The sequence below is a fragment of the Heliangelus exortis genome, chromosome 27, assembly GCF_036169615.1.
Source record: "Heliangelus exortis chromosome 27, bHelExo1.hap1, whole genome shotgun sequence".
Taxonomy (NCBI): domain Eukaryota; kingdom Metazoa; phylum Chordata; class Aves; order Apodiformes; family Trochilidae; genus Heliangelus; species Heliangelus exortis.
Window position 1 is genome coordinate 3,933,445 of NC_092448.1, and position 20,513 is coordinate 3,953,957.

General features: G+C 60.1%; 3 protein-coding genes across 6 annotated transcripts; 2 read left to right on the plus strand and 1 right to left on the minus strand.

Moving 5' to 3' along the window:
• Window positions 1-3,189: 3,189 nt before the first annotated feature.
• CDC42SE1 (CDC42 small effector 1) lies at window positions 3,190-7,996 on the plus strand. Its single transcript, XM_071726861.1, has 5 exons — window positions 3,190-3,304; window positions 5,758-5,950; window positions 6,041-6,151; window positions 6,860-6,963; window positions 7,003-7,996. The coding sequence occupies exons 2-4, from the start codon at window positions 5,897-5,899 to the stop codon at window positions 6,929-6,931; spliced, it is 237 nt and encodes a 78-aa protein (XP_071582962.1). The 5' UTR covers window positions 3,190-3,304; window positions 5,758-5,896; the 3' UTR covers window positions 6,932-6,963; window positions 7,003-7,996.
• Window positions 7,997-8,086: 90 nt separating this feature from the next.
• On the minus strand, window positions 8,087-11,370 carry PRUNE1 (prune exopolyphosphatase 1). Of its 4 annotated transcripts, XM_071726857.1 has the most exons (9): window positions 11,198-11,350; window positions 10,461-10,539; window positions 10,252-10,356; window positions 9,970-10,175; window positions 9,560-9,744; window positions 9,325-9,483; window positions 9,117-9,211; window positions 8,868-9,026; window positions 8,087-8,776 (listed from the first exon to the last, which is right to left on the minus strand). In XM_071726857.1, exons 3-9 carry the CDS (start codon window positions 10,318-10,320, stop codon window positions 8,450-8,452), a joined length of 1,200 nt encoding a protein of 399 aa, XP_071582958.1. In that variant the 5' UTR covers window positions 10,321-10,356; window positions 10,461-10,539; window positions 11,198-11,350; the 3' UTR covers window positions 8,087-8,449. The 4 variants fall into 4 exon arrangements, with proteins under 4 accessions (XP_071582958.1, XP_071582957.1, XP_071582959.1 ...); XM_071726856.1 differs by lacking the exon at window positions 10,461-10,539 and having other exon boundaries at window positions 11,198-11,356; XM_071726858.1 differs by lacking the exons at window positions 8,868-9,026; window positions 10,461-10,539 and having other exon boundaries at window positions 11,198-11,370.
• Window positions 11,371-11,907: 537 nt separating this feature from the next.
• MINDY1 (MINDY lysine 48 deubiquitinase 1) lies at window positions 11,908-18,067 on the plus strand. The gene is given in 13 exon segments (XM_071726860.1): window positions 11,908-12,206; window positions 13,004-13,091; window positions 13,896-14,385; window positions 14,522-14,579; window positions 14,687-14,751; window positions 15,117-15,209; window positions 15,211-15,243; window positions 15,245-15,277; window positions 15,678-15,767; window positions 15,769-15,781; window positions 15,887-16,029; window positions 17,604-17,799; window positions 17,877-18,067. Coding segments are annotated over 11 exon segments (960 nt in total). The 5' UTR covers window positions 11,908-12,206; window positions 13,004-13,091; window positions 13,896-14,214; the 3' UTR covers window positions 17,942-18,067.
• Window positions 18,068-20,513: the final 2,446 nt, after the last annotated feature.

Genomic DNA, 20,513 nt, shown 5'->3' on the forward strand with positions numbered 1-20,513 from the left:
CCTTGGGGATCCATCCCTGGGGGGATCCATCCTTAGGGATCCATCCCTGGGGGGTCCATCCTTAGGGATCAATCCCTGGGGATCCACCCTGGGGGATCCATCCCTGGGGGGTCCATCCTTAGGGATCCACCCTTGGGGATCCATCCCTAGGGATGCATCCGTGGGGGAATCCATCAGTGGGGATCCATCACTGGGGATCCATCCCTGGGGGGTCCATCCGTGGGGATCCATCAGTGGGGATCCACCCTTGGGGATCCATCCCTGGGGGGGGCCATCCTTAGGGATCCATCCCTGGGGATCCATCCCTAGGGATCCATCCGTGGGGGATCCATCAGTGGGGATTCATCCCTGGGGGATCCACCCTGGGGATCCATCCCTAGAGGGTCCATCCGTGGGGATCCATCAGTGGGGATTCATCCCTAGGGATCCATCCTTGGGGGGTCCATCCTTAGGGATCCATCCAGGGTGGATCCACCCTTGGGGATCCATCCCTGGGGGGGGCCATCCTTAGGGATCCATCCTTAGGGATCCATCCCTGGGGGGTCCATCCTTAGGGATCAATCCCTAGGGATCCATCTGTGGGGGATCCATCCCTGGGGATCCATCCCTGGGGGGTCCATCCGTGGGGATCCATCAGTGGGGATTCATCCCTAGAGATCCACCCTTGGGGATCCATCCCTGGGGGGTCCATCCTTAGGGATCCATCCTTATGGATCTATCCCTGGGGGGGTCCATCCTTAGGGATCAATCCCTAGGGATCCATCCCTGGGGATCCACCCTGGGGGATCCATCCCTGGGGGGTCCATCCCTAGGGATCCATCCGTGGGGATTCATCCCTGAGGATACATCCCTGGGGGGTCCATCCCTGGGGATCCATCCCTAGGGATCCATCAGTGGGGATCCATCCCTAGGGATTCATCCCTGGGGAGTCCATCCTTAGGGATCAATCCCTAGGGATCCATCAGTGGGGATTCATCCATGGGGAGTCCATTCCTGGGGATCCATCCCTAGGGATCCATCAGTGGGGATCCATCCCTAGGGATTCATCCCTGGGGAGTCCATCCTTAGGGATCAATCCCTAGGGATCCATCAGTGGGGATTCATCCATGGGGAGTCCATCCCTGGGGATCCATCCCTAGGGGTCCATCCCTAGGGATCCATCCTGGGAGGGTCCATCCTTAGGGATCCATTCCTGGGGATCCACCCTGGGGGATCCATCCCTGGGGGGTCCATCCTTAGGGATCCATCCTTAGGGATCCATCCTTAGGGATCCATCCCTAGGGATATCTCCACACAGCAGCAGGGAATTATTTTAAGGGAGGTGGCTGCTGTGGACAATGGATTTTAGAGCTTAAAGAAGGGGGGGGGTCGGGGGGGTCGTGGGGAAGGGAGTTTAAGACACAAGAAATAAAAAAATCCAAATATCCGGGGGGGGGATTCTCCTGCAGTGATGTGGGGGACAAGGCACCCAGCTGCAGCCTGAGGGGTGGTGCCCACTCCCCCCTCCCAAAAAAAAAAAAAAGGGATGGAATGGGATGGAATGGGATGGAATGGGATAGAATGGGAAAGAATGGGATGGAATGGGGTGGAATATAATGAAATTAATAAAAATAAAATAAAATGAAATGGAAAATGAAAAATGAAATGAAAAATGAAATGAAATGGAAAATGAAAAATGAAATGAAATGAAATAAACCAAAATAAAATAAAATAAAATAAAATAAAATAAAATAAAATAAAATAAATAAAATAAAATAAATAAAATAAAATAAAATAAATAAAATAAAATAAGATAAATAAAATAAAATAAATAAAATAAAATAAAATAAATAAAATAAATAAAAGAAATAAAAGAAAATAAAACAAAATAAAATAAAATAAAATAAAATAAATAAAATAAAACAAAACAAAACAAAATAAAATAAAATAAAATAAAACAAAATAAAATAAAATAAAATAAAATAAAATAAAATAAAATAAAATAAAATAAAACAAAATAAAACAAAAGGGTTTTAAGGGTTGGACTCGATGATCTCTGAGGTCCCTTCCAACCCAGCCTATTCTATTCTATGAAAATAAATAAAATAAAATTCAAAAATTAAATTAAAATAAAATAATAAAATCCTGAGGTGCCAACGCCCCCCTTCCACACAAACCCTCCCTCCCCCCCCCCAAAAAAAAAAATAAAAAGACCCCAAACACGCTCTTACCTGCGGAGAGGGACAGGTGGGGGGTGGGTGAGGGGTGGGCCGGGGTCTTTGTCCTGAGCAGCGGTGGCTGTGGCGCTGTCGCTGTGCTCTGCAGGCGCTGCCGGCTCCGCAATGCAGCCCCTCGCTCCGCGCTCCGAACCCCCTGCCCGGGGGGGTTTGGGGGGGGGAGGATGAGTCAGCGGCTCCCACCCACCCTGGGGGGGGGGGGCGTGGGAGTGGGAGGGGGGATCCTGCGCGCTGCCCCCCCCCGGGTGAGGAGGGGATAAGGGGCCGGGTTTGGGGGATAACGGAGCGTTTTCAGGCCAAGGTTGATTTGATTTTTTTACCTGGCTTGGGAAGAAAATCGGGAGGCGGCGGTGCCCCCCCCCCCCCCCCCCCCTCAGCTGTCGGGGGGGTCGAACGCAGGGGAGGTTTGGTTGGGAAAAAGAGAAATCCAGAGAAGGGGATGCTGGATTTTGAGGTGGTTTTATTGAATTTTTTTTTTTTGCGGCGTTGCTGAGGCTCCGAGGGTCCCCACGAACCCGTCAGAAGCAGCCCCGGAGCTAGAAATAGGGGGGGGGGTGGGGGGTGACACCCCCAGAACCCCCGACGGGGACCACCCCCAAAACCCACGCATGGCTGAGTCCCTGCACCCCCACCCCTGGCACCCCCACCCCTATTAGGATCCCCCCTGAGACCCCCAACCCTCAGGGACCCCCCAGCCCTTCTAAGACCTCTCCCTACCGGGACCCCCCCAGATCTACGGGGTCCGGGACCCCCATTCCTACACCGGGACCCCCATCCTTACCTCGACCCCCCAGCTCTACAGGGGACCGGGACCCCCAGCCCTACCGGGACCCCCCCAGCTTTACAGGGCTCTGGATCCCCCCCCCCAACCCTGCAGGGACCCCCATGGACTGTCGCCCCCCTCGGTTCCCCCCGGACCCCCCCTCCGGGCCGCGGCCCCTGCAATGCCGGCGCCGTCCAGGGTGGGAGCTGTGCTGGGGCCGGGCCGGACCGGGGGAGCGCCGCGTCCCGAACCCGCCGGGCCACGCCTGCCCGTGCGAGCTGGGAACCGGCACCGGCACCGGGACCCGCACCGGCACCGGGGGCAGGTAATGGAACCGCCACGGGGAACCGGATCGCCGCCCCCAATCCCCCCTCCCCAACCCCCAACCCTTGGGGGGGCTGCGGCCCCACGGAAAGACCCCCGTGGGAAGGCGGGGAGGGCAGCGGGAGTGGGGGGCTGGGGAGGGGGGGTGGACTCCCCCTTGCAGAGCCCTGGGGGGTCGGGGAGTCCTACCCGGACCCCCCGAACCTTATCGGGAGCCCCCAGCCCCACCGGGACCCTCTCAGCCCTGCCGGGACCCCCCGGCCCTACCACCCCCCCCGGGACCCTCAACCCTTCGGGCGACTCAGCCCACCCAGGACCCTGGGGGTCCCCAGGCCTTCTGGGACCCCCTTAACCCCCCCAAGACCCCCCCAACCCCACTAGGACCCCCCCCTCAACCCTACCAAAGACCCCTGGAACCCCCCCCCCCTCATTGCGGGCACCCGGGGTGGAGCTGTGACCGTCCCACTCCACGGGGGTCTTCCCACGGCATCCCGGGGGGGGGAAGGGGAGGCGATGGGGATGTGAGGTGGGGGTGTCTGTGGAGTGGACCCCCCCGGAGGTTCTGCCGGTGCCGGTGGTGACGCAGAGCGGTGGTTTCCCAACCGGGAAGTCATTTTGTGTGTGCCGGGCCCGGAGCCGCCTTCCCCGGGGCCACGGTGGGGGGAAGCGGGGGGGCTGAGACCGGACGCAACTCAGTGCACGGGTGGGCAAGAGGTGAGGGGCGGGGGGGGGGGGGGATGAGACCCCCGTGGTGCGGGGAGGGAGCGGGGGGGGCTACCGCGGCCTGAGCGACCGATAACCCCCCTTCCCCCCCCCCTTTTTGGGTGTTGGGGGGTGGGCTTGGGGAAGAAGGAAGGGTCCGAATGGAGGGGAGGGAGGGTCGCGGCGTTTTGAACCCCTTTTTTTTTTTGGGGGGGGGGTGGGATAAAGGGGTGGTGCGGGGATTCACTGCGGGCTCGTACGAGCCCCAGGTCTTCCTGGGGCTCATTGCGGGGACTGGGGAGGGGTTGCGGTGCTTGATTTATTTTTTTGGGGGAGGGGAAGGGGGAGTTTCTCCCCCCCCCAACTGATTCCCCACCACCTTCCCACCCACCCCCCCCCCCCAAGGCCTTTCCGCCGGATCCGGCAGCGCTGGGGCGTTATGGCGGGGCCGGCAGCCGCGTTTCCGAAGGAAATGGAGCTCGAAAGTTAAAAAAAAAAACCAACAACCCCTTCGGCCCCCTCCCCCCGCACAGACAACCCCCTCCCCTCTTCCCCCCGGGGGGTGCCGACCCCCCAGTTTCGGGCCCCCCACCCCCCGGATGTGTCACAACCTCCCCGTTCTCAGCCACCTCCTCTCCCACCGAACCGGACTCTGGACCCATCCCAGCAGTGGGGGGAGAGGAGGGTGCTGGTTCTGTTTAGCGGGGTCCCGGGACCCTCTAAACACCGCCCCCCCCCCCGGTAAAATCCCCCCCCGGTAAAATCCCCCCCATCCCCCCGGCGTGGGGACTCTCAGGTGTCTTGTGCGGAGGCCTCAGGGGGTGTGGGAGTTTTGCCTCTTTTCCCACCCATTTTTTGGGGGGTGAACCCCCCCCCCCTCTTCTATTTCCACACCCCCTCTGCACTCCCCCCACCCCTGTTGATTTCCCCCCCACCCCCCCCTCCCCATTTTTCTCCGGAGCAGAAGAGCTCGGTCTCCGGCTCCTTTTTGGAAAGGGTGGGCTATTTATAGCCACTGGGGCCACCCCTGTCCCCCCCATCCTGCCACAGCACCCCCCAAACATGGCCTGCACCAGGGTGTGGGACACGGGGGTGGATCCTGCCCTGGGGGGGTCCCTGGGGGTCTCTGTGTGGAGCCAAGGGGTGCCCTGGAGCTCTCTGTGCAGTGCTGGGGTCCCTGGGGGTCTCTGTGTAATTCTGGGGGTCACCTCGGGGGTCTCAGCAATGCCCAGGGTTCTTCAGGGGTCTCTGTGCCATACTGGGGGTCTCTATGTAATTTTGGGGGTCACCTTGGGGGTCTCAGCAATGCCCAGGGTACTTTCAGGGTCTCTGTGCCATACCAGGGGTCCCTTGGGGGTCTCCATGTAATTCTGGGGGTCCCCTCGGGGGTCTCAGCAATGCCCAGGGTACTTTAGGGGTCTCTGTGCCATACCAGGGGTCCCTTGGGGGTCTCCGTGTAATTCTGGGGGTCACTTTGGGGGTCTCAGCAATGCCCAGGGCTCCCCAGCGGCCTCTGGGTGATACTGAGATCCCTTGGGGGTCTCAGTGCAAGACCAGGAGTCCCTCGGGGGTCTTTGTGGCATAGTGGGGTTTCTCGGGGGGGTCTCTCCATCTTAGTTTGGTTGCTGGATTTCGGGGTTGTTTTAAGGGGCCGGGAACTGCAGGCACAAAGCCCACCCCCCCCCCTCCAGAGCCGCGCCGTGCCTCAGTTTCCCTACCATGACCCAACGTCCCCTCCCGACCTCCATCCAGCAGGGGACAAACCCTTCCCTGGCTCTGCCTCCCCCCAACTCAGGAGGTCCCCCAACCCGTCCCCATGGAGTGAGCCCACCCGGGGGTCTCTGCAGCGGCGCGGCCCCCCCGGCAGCCGGCCCGGCCGGGACCCGCCAGGATGAGCGACTTCTGGCACAAACTGGGCTGCTGTGTCGTGGAGAAACCACAACCTGTGAGTAGCTCCTGCCTGGGAAGGTCCAGGAGGGCCTGGGGGTCCCATGGCGAGGTGAGGAGGGGGCTGATGGCCTTCATCCACTTGCAGAAGAAGAGGAGGAGACGGATCGACCGCTCCATGATCGGGGAGCCCATGAACTTCGTCCACCTGACGCACATCGGCTCCGGAGACATGGCCGCGGGGGAAGGGCTGCCCATGGTATGGGGGGCACGAGGGGGTTGGGTGTCACCGTTGGGGTGGTGGGTCTCGTGGTTGGGTGCTGATGGGTCCCATGGGTGGGTCGCAAGTGTCAGAGTTGGGTGGTTTGGTGTCACTTGGGTTGGTGGGTCTCATGGTTGGGTGATGGGTCTCATGGTTGGGTGATGGGCCCCATGGTTGGGTGGTGGATCCCGTGGTTGGGTGCTGATGGGTCCCATGGTTGGGTGATGGGTCTCATTGTTGGGTGATGGACCCCATGGTTGGGTGGTGGGTGTCATGGTTGGGTGATGGATCTCATGCTTGGGTGATGGGTCCCATGGTTGGGTGATGGGTCCCATGGTTGGGTGATGGATCCCATGGTTGGGTCGTGGGTCTCATGGTTGGGTGATGGGTCTCATGGTTGGGTGATGGGTTTCATGGTTGGGTGGTGGATCCCATGGTTGGGTGCTGATGGGTCCCATGGGTGGGTGATGGGCCCCATGGTTGGGTGATGGGTCTCATGGTTGGGTGTTGGGCCCCATGGTTGGGTGATGGATCCCATAGTTGGCTGTTGGGCCCCATGGGTGGGTGTTGGGTCCCATAGTTGGGTGTTGGGCCCCATGGGTGGGTGATGGGTCTCTTGGGTGGGTGCTGATGGGTCCCATGGTTGGTGCTGGGCCCCATGGTTGGGTGCTGGGTCTCACAGGGGTCTCTGCCCCCTCCCCCCAGACGGGTGCTGTCCAGGAGATGAGGTCCAAAGGTGGACGGGAGCGACAGTGGAGCAACTCCCGGGTCTTGTAGCCTGTGAGTACCCCTGGGAGCAGCACCCGTGGCACCACCACCACCCGTGGCACCACCACCACCCGTGGCACCACCACCACCCCCACCCAACCAGCACTGGGACGGTTCCCTCACGCGGCCTCTCGGACTTTGCGGATTCCTGGCTTTTTCGGCCCAAAACTCGAACTGCCTCGAACCCCCCCGAGCCGGAGGAGCAGCCGAGTGCTTGAACCCCGCGGTGATTCGACCCTCGCTGCCTCCGGGCCCTCCGTGCCCCCAGAGACCCCCCCCCTTCCCTGGGTGGGGGGCACGGAGCTGGCGGCCCCCCCCGGGATCCCATCCCAAGGGACGCTCCAGGAGCTGCCGGGCTCCACCTGGATGTGCCAAATCCTCCTGGTTTTCCCTTTTTTTCTCCACGCCAGCAGCTCCTGGGGGTCCCTCGCCGTGTGCCTTGGTTTTTCCCCGGCAGGGAGGGGAGGTTGGTGAAGGGGGGGGAGGGGGGGGTCCCGGGGCAGAGGTGGATTTGGTGCCTTCCCGGAAAAGGGTGAAAAATGAGCAAAACTGGGATTAAACCCCCACGCTTTGGTGCAAAAACGGGGATTCGACCCCCGCCCCTCCAGCCTCTCACCAGTGGCAGTGCCAAACCTCCTGCTGGCAAACCCACCACCTGCCTTCTTTTTTTTTAGGGTTTTTTTTTGTTTGTTTGTTTGTCCTAAAGCCAACTCCAGGCAACCTTCCCCACCTTGGGGTGGGGGGGGGTGTCACCCTCTGCTGGCATCACCACTCGGGTGGGGTTCTCACCGGCACCGGACGAGGCAGGACGGGGCCCAACCCAAGGAGCCCCTGAATTTCGGGTGTATATAGTTTTTTAAATAGCAGCAAGATTAAATATTAAAAAAGGAGGTGCCAGGCATCAGGGCCAGGTGGAAGAAGCTTTTCCCCCTTCGCCGTGCTCTGCGCCGGGATGCTCCAGACCCTGGGTGTTGGTTACTGATGCCCGAGTTGGGTTTTTTCCCCTCGTTTGGGGGAAAAAACATCCCACTCCCCCACCCCTCCTTGGAAATAAAACCCTTGTGCTGTCCCCTTGAGCTGCCCAGGGACGTTGTGCCCCAGGGAAAAAGGGGGTGCCCCCAGGGAGGGAGGAGCAGTCACAGAAGAAAAGCCAAGAGCTAAAAGTGGGAGAAAAGAGAAATTTAATCCTTTAGGGCAGTCCCTGGCCAGCCACACGTCCTGACCCACCACCCCAAGCCCCCCTTGGCCCCCCCAAGGGAGGAAGGACAGCAAGAACTCATTAATCCCCCCCCTCAGTGCCTCCATTACGTGGGTGCAAGCGCTGCCCACGCCCCCCTGCCCATGGGGTCCCCAAAAACCCACCCGGGGGGACCCAACCCCATCGGGACTGGGGGGCAAATGGGAATGAGGACCCATTCCCAGCAGGAGCCGAGCACTAACAGAGGTGGCAGCGGCCCCCCCTGTGCCCAGACACCCCGCAGGGACCTGCCTGGGACCCCCCCCCCCCCTACCTTCAGCCCCCTCCTCTCATTTGGGGGAGCCAGGGGGCTGCCCGGCAGCGATGCGGCTGACCCGCTCCAGGACGTCCTGGGGGCAGAGGGGGGGCACGGGCTGTGCCAGCGGGCATTCCTCCACCAAGCTGTTCATGGGGGTGGGTGGGGGGACCACCTCCTCCTCCGGGACCCCCCCGGCACCCCCCGACCCCCCCCCTAGGGCCGCCCGCAGGATGGGCAGCACCTTCTTCCGCGACGCCCAAGAGTTGCCCTGGGTGTAGGCGGCCAGGCAGGACCAGGGGCTGGGCAGGGGACGGAGGTTCAGGGCCGGTTCCGACGCCTCCTCCAGCGCCCGGCACACCTGGAAGGGTGGGGGGGAAGGGGTAATGTCAGCTGGCACCCCCAAAACGGGAAAGGGGAACCACCTTGGGGGTGCCCGGTCCCCGACTGACGGCGCTGCGCAGGGGCTGGCGGGGGCTGTAGACGGCGAGCTGGCGGGAGGGCTCCAGCTGCTGGTTGAAGGAGATGGTCATGGCCACCAGCCCGGCGTATCCCTGAGCTTGGCAGAAAGCTTCCAGGTCCTGCAGGAAGCCCGGACGGTGTAGGAAGGTCTGGAGAGGGGACACGGGGCTGCCGTCACCTCGCTGTCCCCGTTGCGTCACCCCTTGCCTCAGTTTCCCTCCCCCCGTGGTGAGCCTCACCTCCAGGTCCACGTAGATGCCGCTGATGGCGAGGAGCAGATCCTCACCAGGGAGGACTTTGAGGTCTTTCCGCAGCATCTGCTCCGTCGTCAGCCCTGGGAGACACCAGGAACCAAGTGTGACCCTGGCGTCGTGTCCTTGTCCTCAAGAAGAGGGGCTCTGTCCCAGGACCTGCTGCCCAGCCAGACCCCAGGTGACACCACCGGACCTGAGACATCAAACTTGGCTGCTTGGAGGGCTTCAAAGACCTTGTCCCGGGCTGGCAGGTCCGGGAACCTCTCCTCCAGCAGCGAGACACACGCCACGTCCCGGGGCGTCGCCTTCCCGGCGGCCGGGCTGAGGTTGATGCAGTCCAGGAGGATGGTGCCTGGGGCGGGAAGACGGAGAGTTGGGACCGCCGGCGGTCGCCATCCCCTTGGGTCGGGGCTCCAGGAGGACCTCACCGTGCAGCAGGGCGGCCGTCACCCTGTCCAGCACCCCCGGGGGGCCCTGGGCGATGCGCTCGGTCACCAAGGTGGCACAGGAGCCCACGGGTGCCACCGTCATCGGGCAGCGGGGAGCTCGGTCCCGGTCCAGCGGGCGATGATCCAGAACCTCCACCACCGCCTCTTCCAGGGCTGCGTCGGTGCTGGAGGGTGAGACGGGGAGGGTGAGACCCCCGGCACGAGCCCCCAGGAGGTGTCACCCTCATCCCAGCCTGGAAACCCCCTTGGTTCCTCTCCTACCCTAAAAACACCCCGGAAAGGGAAAAGTTTTTTACCCACCCTGCAAGGCAAAAAAAAAATAAAAATACCCCAAAACTTCAGGGTGGGGGGGGGGACACACAGGGACACGAGGTTGTCCCCAGGCTCACCCAGTCAGGACGTGGTGATCCACCAGGGTGAGGGAGAGCAGCCCAGCACCGTGCAGCCCCCCCAGGTCGATCTCATCCCGGCAGATGAGGGAGGTGGGGGGGATCCCCTGCTCCCCCAGCAGGAACACGGTCTCGGTCCGCAGGGGCAGCTCAGCCCGGGGGATGTTCAGCACCGGGACGAAGGTGGTGGCGGGAGCCGAGGAGGTCTGCGGCCACGGGGGGGAGAAGGTGAGGTGACCCCCAAGCCACCCTTCTGTCCCCAAACTGGTGGCCTGGCCTCACCTTGGCTAAGAAATAAGCCAGGGCCAGGGCTGAGACGGTGGAGTCCAGGTCGCAGGCTTCGTTGCCCATCACCACGTGGACCTCCTGGTGACGCTGGATATGGTCCTGCCGGGACAGGGGACATCAGGGACACGTCCCCAAACTCCAAACCCACCCCCCAACCCCAAGCCCACCCCTTTTTGCCACCCTCAAGGGGACGTTGATGTCACCTGCAGGTGCCACCCATCTCCCAGCTGCCACCAGACTTCCCCAAGTGTCCTCGGGAGGAGACCTGGCCGGGAGCCATTCCTGGCAGGAAAACCTCACGTTTTTGGGGCACGTGGGTGTCACCCGTGTCACACCCCCCCCCCCACTCCCCCTCCCCCAGCGTCGGGCGCCTGCCCTGTCACGCTGTCTCCAGGTCCTTTTTTTGGGTGACAATTATTCCGTGCCATAACCCAGATTCGTTTCTTTATTCCATAGAAACCCGGGCAGTAAAAGGGGGGGGGGGGGCAGCAAACGAGGGGTTTGGAGGGGGTCCCTGGGGTGGCTGGGGGGGGGGGCTTAAGCCTGTGACACCTCCCCCCATGCACCCCAATCCCCTGGGCACTCAGACCCCCCCTTGCACCCCAATCCCTTTGGCACTCAGACCCCCCCCCGCACCCCAATCCCCTGGGCACCCAGACCCCCCCCGCACCCCAATCCCTTTGGCACCCAGACCCCCCCTTGCACCCCAATCCCTTTGGCACCCAGACCCCCCCTTGCACCCCAATCCCTTTGGCACTCAGACCCCCCCCCCGCACCCCAATCCCTTTGGCACCCAGACCCCCTCCCGCACCCCAATCCCTTTGGCACTCAGACCCCCCCCCGCACCCCAATCCCTTTGGCACCCAGACCCCCCCTTGCACCCCAATCCCCTGGGCACCCAGCCCCCCCCCGCACCCCAAACCCCCCCTCTCCCCGCTACCTGCAGAGCCGCTCGGTTCCCCGCCACGAACCGCTCCATCACGGCAGCGATCCCCGCCGCCACCCGCCCGGCACGGCCCAGTATGGCCCAGTATACCCCAGTACAACCCGGTACCGACCCCCCCCAACCCCCCCCCAACCTCAAACCTCGGGGCGGGGCCGCCCGCGCGGGCTGGCGGGAAGGGGGCGGGGGGACCGGGAAGGGGGGTGGCAGGGGGGTGACCCCCCCCCCAATCCCAAACCCCCCCTCCAGGCACCGCAAAGCCCCCCCCCCCAACCGGGCTGGACCCCCCCCAGACCCTCAATCCCCCCCCCACCCCCCTTTATTCCAGCTGCGACTCTTTAGTGGTAACCAGTAAGCAGGGAACCGGTAAAGGGGAGGGGGGGGGGGCTTTAAAATGAGGAAGAAAAGGGGAAATCGGTGATTTTGAGCGCTGGGGGTGGCCACGCCTCGGTCGCTGAGATGGCGGCGGGGGAGGGAGCGGAACCCCCCCTGCCCGCCCCCTCCCCGCCCCCCCGCCCGCCTCCTGCCCGGGGGGAACCCGGAGCAGCCCCGGAGAGAGGAGACGGGAAAAGGAGGAAAAAGGAAAAAAAAAAAAGCAGGAAAAAGGGTGGAAAAAGGAGGAAAATAAAGGGGGAAAGAGGGGGGGAAAAAAAAGAAAAAAAGGAGAAAGGAGGGGGGGAAAAAAAAAAAAAAGGAGAGAAGTGGGTAAGAGGTGAAAAGTAGGGAAAAGGAGGGAGAAAGAAGAAAAAAGAGGGAGAAAGAAGAAAAAAAGAGGGGTGAAAGAAGGAGAAAGAGGAAAAAAAGAGGGGGAAAGGGAATAGGAGGAAAAAGAAGGAGAAAGAAGGAAGGAAAAGGAAAAGGAGAGGAAAAAGGCAAAAAAGAAGGAAAGAAGAAGGAAAAAAAAAAGGTAAACGGAAAAGTAAAAGGAAGAAAACACGGGAAAAAAGACAAAAAGAAGGAAAAAAGGAAAAAAAGAAAGGAAAAGACGGAAAGAAGAAAGAAAAAGGTGGGAAAAGGGCGAGTGGGAACCAAAGCACCCAAAGGGAGAACGGAGGGGGGGGTCGGGTGGGTGCCCCCCACCCCGGGGGATGCGGGAGGAGGGGGGGGGGTGGGGAGAGGGTTTTTTGGGGTGTTCTGGGGTGTTTTGGAGGAGGGGGGCTGGGCTGGGGAAACTGAGGCAGGCGGCGGCCCCGTCCCGCCCCGCAGCCAGGGTTGGGCAGCAGGTTCGGCCGGATCCCTCTGTCACTTGGTTTTAAACCACTCTTCTTCTACTTTATTTTGGTTTATTTTCTCTTTAGAAGGAATATTTCTATTTTTTTAAATTTTTTTTTATTTTTTTAAAGCCTATTTATCCCCCTGCTTACCCATGCAGAGCACTTACTATTTTAGTTTACTTCTTAATGCTCCTTATTTAATGAGTGACCTCGTTATCTCCTGCCTTACCTTTCTGCATTTATTTCCACACTATCCATTTGTACAGATAATTTCTTCATTTATTTATGGGTTTATTCATTGAGGATATCGATGCATCCATATTCACCCCCCCTCTCAGGAATATTTCTTTCTTGATTTACGTATTTAATACTAATATTTATGTACCTATTTAAGGAAACCAACTTTTAAGTTCATTTATTATTGATAATTACAAGTTGCCCCCAGTTTACCACCATCCCCTCCCTCTCCTTTCCCCTCCTCTCTTTCCCCTCCTCTCTCTTCCCCCACGGAACAATTTTTTGCCAAATTTCTTGACTCTTCCACAGCCAATTTTCCAACAAAACCTGAATTTTCCTCCTCTCTCCCCAGGACCATCCTCACCACCCCCAATTTCTAAGGAAAAGCCCCTGGGAAGCAGCACTGCTCCAGCTCCTTCCAACCCCTCAGTTCCTCCCAGGTTGGTTTTGCCAAAGGGATAAAATCCACATTAAAAAAAAAAAAAATATTCACTACATTTATTTAATTTATTTTGATTGAATTTTTTAACACCCATTCAGAGGTGGGAGCAGCCTCACCTTTTTATTTTTCACTGTTTCAATTAAAGGGATGGAGGGGGGGGGGGGGGAAGGACAAAAAATCCGAGCTCCCTGACTGCACCTGGCAGAGGAATTGGACTAATATCTATTTTATTTTATTTTATTTTATTTTATTTTATTTTATTTTATTTTATTTTATTTTATTTTATTTTATTTTATTTTATTTTGGTTTATTTTATTTTGGTTTATTTTATTTTGGTTTATTTTGGTTTATTTTGGTTTATTTTGGTTTATTTTGGTTTATTTTGGTTTATTTTGTTTTATTTTTGTTTTATTTTATTTTATTTTATTTTATTTTATTTTATTTTATTTTATTTTATTTTATTTTGGTTTATTTTATTTTATTTTATTTTATTTTGGTTTATTTTATTTTATTTTATTTTATTTTGGTTTATTTTATTTTATTTTATTTTATTTTGGTTTATTTTATTTTATTTTATTTTATTTTATTTTGGTTTATTTTATTTTATTTTATTTTATTTTGGTTTATTTTATTTTATTTTATTTTATTTTATTTTATTTTATTTTGGTTTATTTCATTTCATTTCATTTTTCATTTTCCATTTCATTTCATTTTTCATTTCATTTTCATTTCCCATTTCATTTTATTTTATTTTTATTAATTTCATTTCATTTCATTTTATTTTTTTCTCCAAATACCCAAGTTGGACCTTTCTGAGGGAGAAAACTGGGGATGTGGCTGTTCCTGGAGGGACCCCGGAGCGTTCCCAGGGCTCTGATCCCGACACCCTCCGGAACCAGGACACCCATGGAGCAGCCCCCTAAGGAGGGGGGGACAACCCCAACCCCCCCCAGTGGGGAAGGGTCCCCCCCCCTCCCAGGGGGAATTATCCCTGGGGACAGGACCCCCTCAGCCCCCCAGCCTGAGCCAAATGTGCTCCCGAGGAGCCTCTTGCCAAGGCTGGGGGATCCTTGGCCGGTGTCCCCCTTCCCAACCCCAGTGCTGGGGTGGGGGGGACAGGGATGGAGCCCCCTCCCCCAGCCCGCAGCCCCCCCAGGGAAGAAGCCCGGGGGGGATTTTATTCCGTGAAGTGGATCAGGTGGAAGGGGGAGCAGACCCCCATCGTCACCCAGAGCCAGAACGGTCCCTGCCCGCTTTTGGCCATCATCAACGTCCTCTGCCTGCAGTGGAAGGCAAGTGGGGGGCCCTGGGGGGGGGGGGGGGGGCTCGGGGGGGGTTTGGTGAAGGGTTGGGGAGGGGGTGTCAGGCTCGGCTCCCCCCAGGGTGATGCGGGGAGGGGGGCTGTCCCCAACCTCTGGCTGCTCCCAGGTGAAGCTGTCCCCGCAGAAGGAGGTGACCACGGCCGAGGAGTTGATGGCACATTTGGGTGAGCCCCCCCCCCCCCAAACTCCTCCCCAGGGATCCCCCCAACAACAACCCCCCCCACCCCAGGGTTGTGCCGTGGTGCAGGGGCTGAGGGTGCTTCTTTTCCAGGTGACTGCATCTTGGCTGCCCAACCCCGGGAGCCCTCGGAGGGGCTGGAGCTCAACTTCCAGCAGGTGAGGAACGTCGCCCACGTATTCCAAAAAAAACCCCAAAAAATCCAAACTGCTGTGTCCCCCCCCCCCCCTTCCCCACATTTTTTAGGGAAGCTTTGGAACAGGTTGCCCAGGGAGGTGGTGGAGTTGCCATCCCCAGCTGGGATGTTCAAGAGATGGTTGAGTGGTTGAGGTGGTTGTAGGGCTCATGGTCTTGAAGGTCCATCCCAACCGTCCCAACCGTCCCAACCATTCCAACCATTCCAACCACGATGATTCTGGGATCTCAGGGAGCAAACTGTGGCCTTGGGCTGCAAGGAGGAACTTCCTACCTCCCTCCTGAGGAACTCCTTACCTTCTCCTGAGCAATTCCTTACCTTCTCCAGAACATCAACGATTCCATGATGGTTCTCCCCAAGCTGGCGACGGGGCTGGACGTCAACGTGCGGTTCACAGGGGTCTCCGACTTCGAGTACACCCCCTGAGTGCATCGTCTTTGACCTCCTCAACATCCCCCCTCTACCATGGCTGGCTGGTGGACCCCCAGGTGAGCTGGCCCCGTGGCTTGTGTTGGTCCAGGGAGACGAAGGAACGGCCCAAAGGTCGGGGAGGCAACTGGGATGGGCTGTCCAGAGAAGCTGTGGATGCTCCCTCATTGGATGTGCTCAAGGACATCTCAGATGGGGCAAACCTGGGCTAGGGGGAGGTGGTCCTGGCTGTGGGGTTGGACTGGATCATCTGGGAAGGTCCCTTCCAACCCAACCCAACCCAACCCGACCCCTTCCCTGGTGGAAGAAACCCTTCTGAGAAGCTTCTTGGGCGTCTCCATGACTGGTCCAGTTGGTTGGACACAGTCCCAAGTGACCCCTTCTCTGCCCTGGGCTCTGCTGGGTCCCTGCAGAGTTGGTTCTCACCCCCTGCCCCCCCCCCCCCCCCCCTCCTCACAGAACCCCCAGGAGGTCCAAGCTGTGGGCAAACTCAGCTACAACCAACTGGTGGAGAAAATCATCACCTGCAAACAGGCACCCGACTCCCAGCCTGGTCAGCGAAGGTGAGGATCCCGTCCACCCCCCCCACCCCACCTTGGGGTCTCGGGGGTGCTGCTCGGGGTGCTCCAGCCCCCTCTCCCCACCCCGCCGTGTCCCCCCCACCCCAGGAATGGTGGCCGAGCAGTTCCTGGAGGCCACAGCTCCCAGTTGACCCAGCACGGGCTCCAGCAGCTGCGGGGCGGCTGCCAAGGAGGAGGAGCTCAGCGTCTTCTTCCGCAACAACCACTTCAGCACCATGGTCAAGCACAAGGTGCAGCTCCAGCCCCCTCCCCACCGGCCCTGGAGCCATCAGACCCCCCTTCCCCTTCCACCACCCCCCATCCCTGGAGCCATCAGACCCCCTTCCTCCCCCTCCCCACCATCCCTGGAGCCATCAGACCCCCTTCCCCTTCCACCACCCCCATCCCTGGAACCATCAGACCCCCTTCCTCCCCCTCCCCACCATCCCTGGAGCCATCAAATCCTTCTCCCCCTTCATCCCCATTCTTGGAGCCATCAAATCCTCTTCCCCTTCCACCATCACCATCTTTGGAATCATCAAACCCTCTTCCCCTTCTTCTCCCATCCCTGAGCCATCAGATCCCTCTTCCACTTCCATCACCCCTATCCCTGGAGCCATCAAACCCCTTTCCATTTCCATCATCATCCCTGGAGCCATCAAATCCCTTTCCACCACCCTTATCCCTGGAGCCCTCAGACCCCCATCTCCTCCCTCAGACCCCCATCCCGTCCCCCCCTATTCCTGGAGCCCTCAGACCCCCATCCCCTTCCCCCCATCCCCTCCCTCAGACCCCCATCCCCTCTCCCCCTATTCCTGGAGCCCTCAGACCCCCATCCCCTCCCTCAGACCCCCATCCCCTTCCCCCCCATCCCCTCCCCTCAGACCCCCATCCCGTCCCCCCCTATTCCTGGAGCCCTCAGACCCCCATCCCTCTCCCCCCTATTCCTGGAGACTTCAGACCCCCATCCCCTCCCTCAGACCCCCCATCCCCCTCCCCCCCTATCCCTGGAGTCCCTCAGACCCCCATCCCCTCCCTCAGACCCCCATCCCTTCCCCACCATCCCTGGAGCCCTCAGACCCCCATCCTCTCCCCCCCATCCCCTCCCTCAGACCCCCCATCCCCTCTCCCCCTATTCCTGGAGCCCTCAGACCCCCATCCCCTCCCTCAGACCCCCATCCCGTCCCCCCCCTATTCCCTGGAGCCCCTCAGACCCCATCCTCTCCCCCCCATCCCCTCCTCAGACCCCCATCCCCTCTCCCCCTATTCCTGGAGCCCTCAGACCCCCATCCCCTCCCTCAGACCCCCATCCCCTTCCCCCCCATCCCTTCTCTCAGACCCCCATCCCCCTCCCCCCCTATTCCTGGAGCCCTCAGACCCCCATCCCCTCCCTCAGACCTCCATCCCCTCCCTCAGACCCCCCATCCCCTCTCCCCCCTATTCCTGGAGCCCTCAGACCCCCATCCCCTCCCCTCAGACCCCCCATCCCCTTCCCCCATCCCTTCCTCTCAGACCCCCATCCCCTCCCCCCCCTATTCCTGGAGCCCTCAGACCCCCATCCCCTCCCTCAGAACCTCCATCCCCATCCCTCAGACCCCCATCCCCTCTCCCCCTATTCCTGGAGCCCTCAGACCCCCATCCCCTTCCCCCCATCCCCTTCCCCCCCATCCCCTTCTCCCCCATCCCCTCTCTCAGACCCCCCATCCCCTCTCCCCCTGTTCCTGGAGCCCTCAGACTCCCCATCCCCTCCCTCAGACCCCCATCCCCTCTCCCCCCATCCCCTTTCCCCATCCCCTCCCTCACCCCCCGTGTCCCCTGTCCCCAGGGCCACCTCTACCTGCTGGTGACAGACCAGGGCTTCCTGCAGGAGGAGGGGGTGGTCTGGGAGAGCCTGCAGGGGGTGGATGGGGACAGCTGGTTCTGTGACACCCACTTCCACCCCAGACACCCCACGGGCAAGGAGGGGGGGGCCACAGCAGCCCCCCCGGACCCCCACCCCCCACCAGAGACAAGTGGACCAGGTAGGGGAGAAGAAAAGAGGGTGGGGGGGACACACACACCAGGGGGGTGATGCTGACCCCCTCCCCATCCTCTCTAGGATTTCCTGCTCGCCCTCTCCCTACAAGAGGCCCAGGACCCCCAGGACCCCCCCCCCGGTGCTGAGTGACCTGGAGCTGGCCCAGCAGCTGCAGCAGGAGGAGTACCAGCACCTGCCCCCCCCACAGGTAATGGGGTCCCCCAGGGACGGGGGGGGTCCTCACCCCCTGACCCCCAGCTCTGACACACAGGGGGTGGCGGAGCCCCTTGGGGTCACTGAGGGGGGGGGGGTCCCCGGGGCGTCCCTACCCCTCTCGCTCTGCCCCATAGGGAATGGGTGCCCCCTGGGGACATCTGGGGGGTCCCTGGAGGGTCCCCACCCCATTCTTTCTGCCCCACACGGGGTTGGTTCCCCCTGGGGACATTCTGGGGGGTCCCCACTTCTCTCCCTCTGCCCCATAGGGGATGGGTGCCCACTGGGGACATTTGGGAGATCCCTGGGGGGGTCCCCACCCCTCTCCCTCTGCCCCACAATGGGTGTCAGTGTCCCTGGGGATATTTGGGGGGTCCCTGGGGGGTCCCCACCCCCTCTCTCTCCGCCCTACAGGGGGTTGGTTCCCCCTGGGGACATTTTGGGGGGGGGGGGTCCCTACCTCTCTCCCTCTGCCCCATAGGGAATGGGTGCCCCCCTGGGAACATTTGGGGGGGTCCCTGGGGGGTCCCCACCCCTCTCCCTCTGCCCCACAATGGGTGTCAGTGTCCCTGGGGACATTTGGGGGGTCCCCAGGGGGTCCCCACCCCCCTCTTTCTGCCCCACACAGGGTTGGTTCCCCCTGGGGACATTTTGGGGGGGGTCCCTACCCCTCTCCGCTCTGCCCCATAGGGAATGGGTGCCCCATGGAGACATTTGGGGGGGTCCCCATGGGGTCCCCACCCCCCTCTTTCTGCCCCACAATGGGTATCATTGCCCTTGAGACATTTGGGGGGTCCCTGGGGGTCCCCACCCCCCCTCTTTCTGCCCCACAATGGGTATCATTGCCCCTGGGGACATCTGGGGGGTCAGTGGGGGGTCCCCACCCCTCTCCCTCTGCCCCATAGGGGATGGGTGCCCACTGGGGACATTTGGGGGGATCCCTGGGGGGGTCCCCACCCCTCTCTCTCTGCCCCACACGGGGTTGGTTCCCCCTGGGGACATTTTGGGGGGGTCCCCACCCCTCTCCCTCTGCCCCACAATGGGTGTCAGTGTCCCTGGGGATATTTGGGGGGTCCCTGGGGGGGTCCCCACCCCTCTCTCTCCGCCCTACAGGGGGTTGGTTCCCCCTGGGGACATTTTGGGGGGGGGGTCCCTACCTCTCTCCCTCTGCCCCATAGGGAATGGGTGCCCCATGGGGACATTTGGGGGGTCCCTGGGGGTCCCCACCCCCCTCTTTCTGCCCTACAATGGGTGTCATTGCCCCTGGGGCCATCTGGGGGGTCCCTGGGGGGGGTCCCCACCCCTCTCCCCTCTTTCCCACAGGGGATGGGTGCCCCTGGGGACATTTGGGGGATCCCTGGGGGGGGTCCCCACCCCTCTCCCTCTTTCCCACAGGGGGGTCGGGGCAGCCGGGGAGCGGCGGCCACGTCAGAAGCCGGAGTTGGACTGCACCCTCCTGTAGCCCCCCCGGGGGGGGGGGGGGACACCCACCCCCCTAAAGCCCCCCGGGGGGGGGGGGGGGCACCCACATGTCTGGGGAGACCCCCCAGGGACATTTGGGGGGGGCACACACAGCACCGGGGGGTGCCCTGCATCCCCACAGGGACCACCCCCAAGCTTTCCAGTGGCCTTAACGCAGGGGGGGTCCCCCCAACCCCCTGTGGGGGGGGTCCCCCCCAACCCCCTGTGGGGGGGTCCCCCCAACCCCCTTGTGGGGGGGGTCCCTGCTCTGAGATGGGGGGGGGGGGGACCTTTCCCTCGGGAAATAAAGGACTCGCCCCGTGGCCGCGGCTCTGACAATGGGGGGGGGGGGGCGAACCCCATGGATGGGGAGGGGGGGTTGGGGGCTCTGGGACCCTCTGCACCCCTTGGATAGGGGGGTCTGGGGGCTTTGGGGGGCTCTGCTGCACCCCATGGGCCGGGGGGGGCCTCTAGGACCGTCTGCCCCCCCCCCCCCCCCCGGACACGCAGCTCAGGGTGGGGGGTTTTGGGTTTTTTTTTGGTTTTTTTTTGGGTTTTTTTTTTTGAGTGTGGGGTTTTTTTTGGGGTGTTTTTTTTGGGGCGATTTTTGTCGGTTTTTTTTTTTTTGGGGGGGATTGTTTTTTTTTAAGTGTGGGGGGTTTTTTTGGGGTGGTTTTTTTTGGGGTTTTTTGGGTTTTTTTGTGTGCTTTTTTTGGGGGGATTTCGGTTTGTTTTTTTTTTTTGGGGGGGGGTTCTGGAGTGTGGGGTTTTTTTTGCGGTGTTTTTTTTGTAGCTTTTTTGGGGGGGGACCTGTTTTTTTTAAAGTGTGTGGGGTTTTCCGGGTTGGTTTTTTTTTTTGGGTTTTTTTTTTTTGGGGGGGGTTGGGTGCTTTTTTGGGGAGATTTGTTTGGTTTTTTTTTTTGGGGGGGGGTTTGGGTGCTTTTTTTGGGGAGATTTGTTTGGTTTTTTTTTGGGGGGGGGGTTGGGTGCTTTTTTGGGGAGATTTGTTTGTTTTTTTTTTTTTTGGGGGGGGGGTGGGTTGTA

Bases quoted from the DNA above. Each gene is read 5' to 3' on its own strand.
- CDC42SE1 (XM_071726861.1), top strand. From the start codon at position 5,897: ATGAGCGACTTCTGGCACAAACTGGGCTGCTGTGTCGTGGAGAAACCA. The intron at 5,951-6,040 runs GTGAGTAGCTCC...ATCCACTTGCAG, and splicing joins TCGTGGAGAAACCACAACCT to AAGAAGAGGAGGAGACGGAT. The intron at 6,152-6,859 runs GTATGGGGGGCA...CCCTCCCCCCAG, and splicing joins CGGGGGAAGGGCTGCCCATG to ACGGGTGCTGTCCAGGAGAT.
- PRUNE1 (XM_071726856.1), bottom strand. From the start codon at position 11,236: ATGGAGCGGTTCGTGGCGGGGAACCGAGCGGCTCTGCAG. The intron at 10,176-10,251 runs GTGAGGCCAGGC...CCGTGGCCGCAG, and splicing joins TGGCTTATTTCTTAGCCAAG to ACCTCCTCGGCTCCCGCCAC. The intron at 9,212-9,324 runs GTCCGGTGGTGT...GGTGTCTCCCAG, and splicing joins AGCCAAGTTTGATGTCTCAG to GGCTGACGACGGAGCAGATG.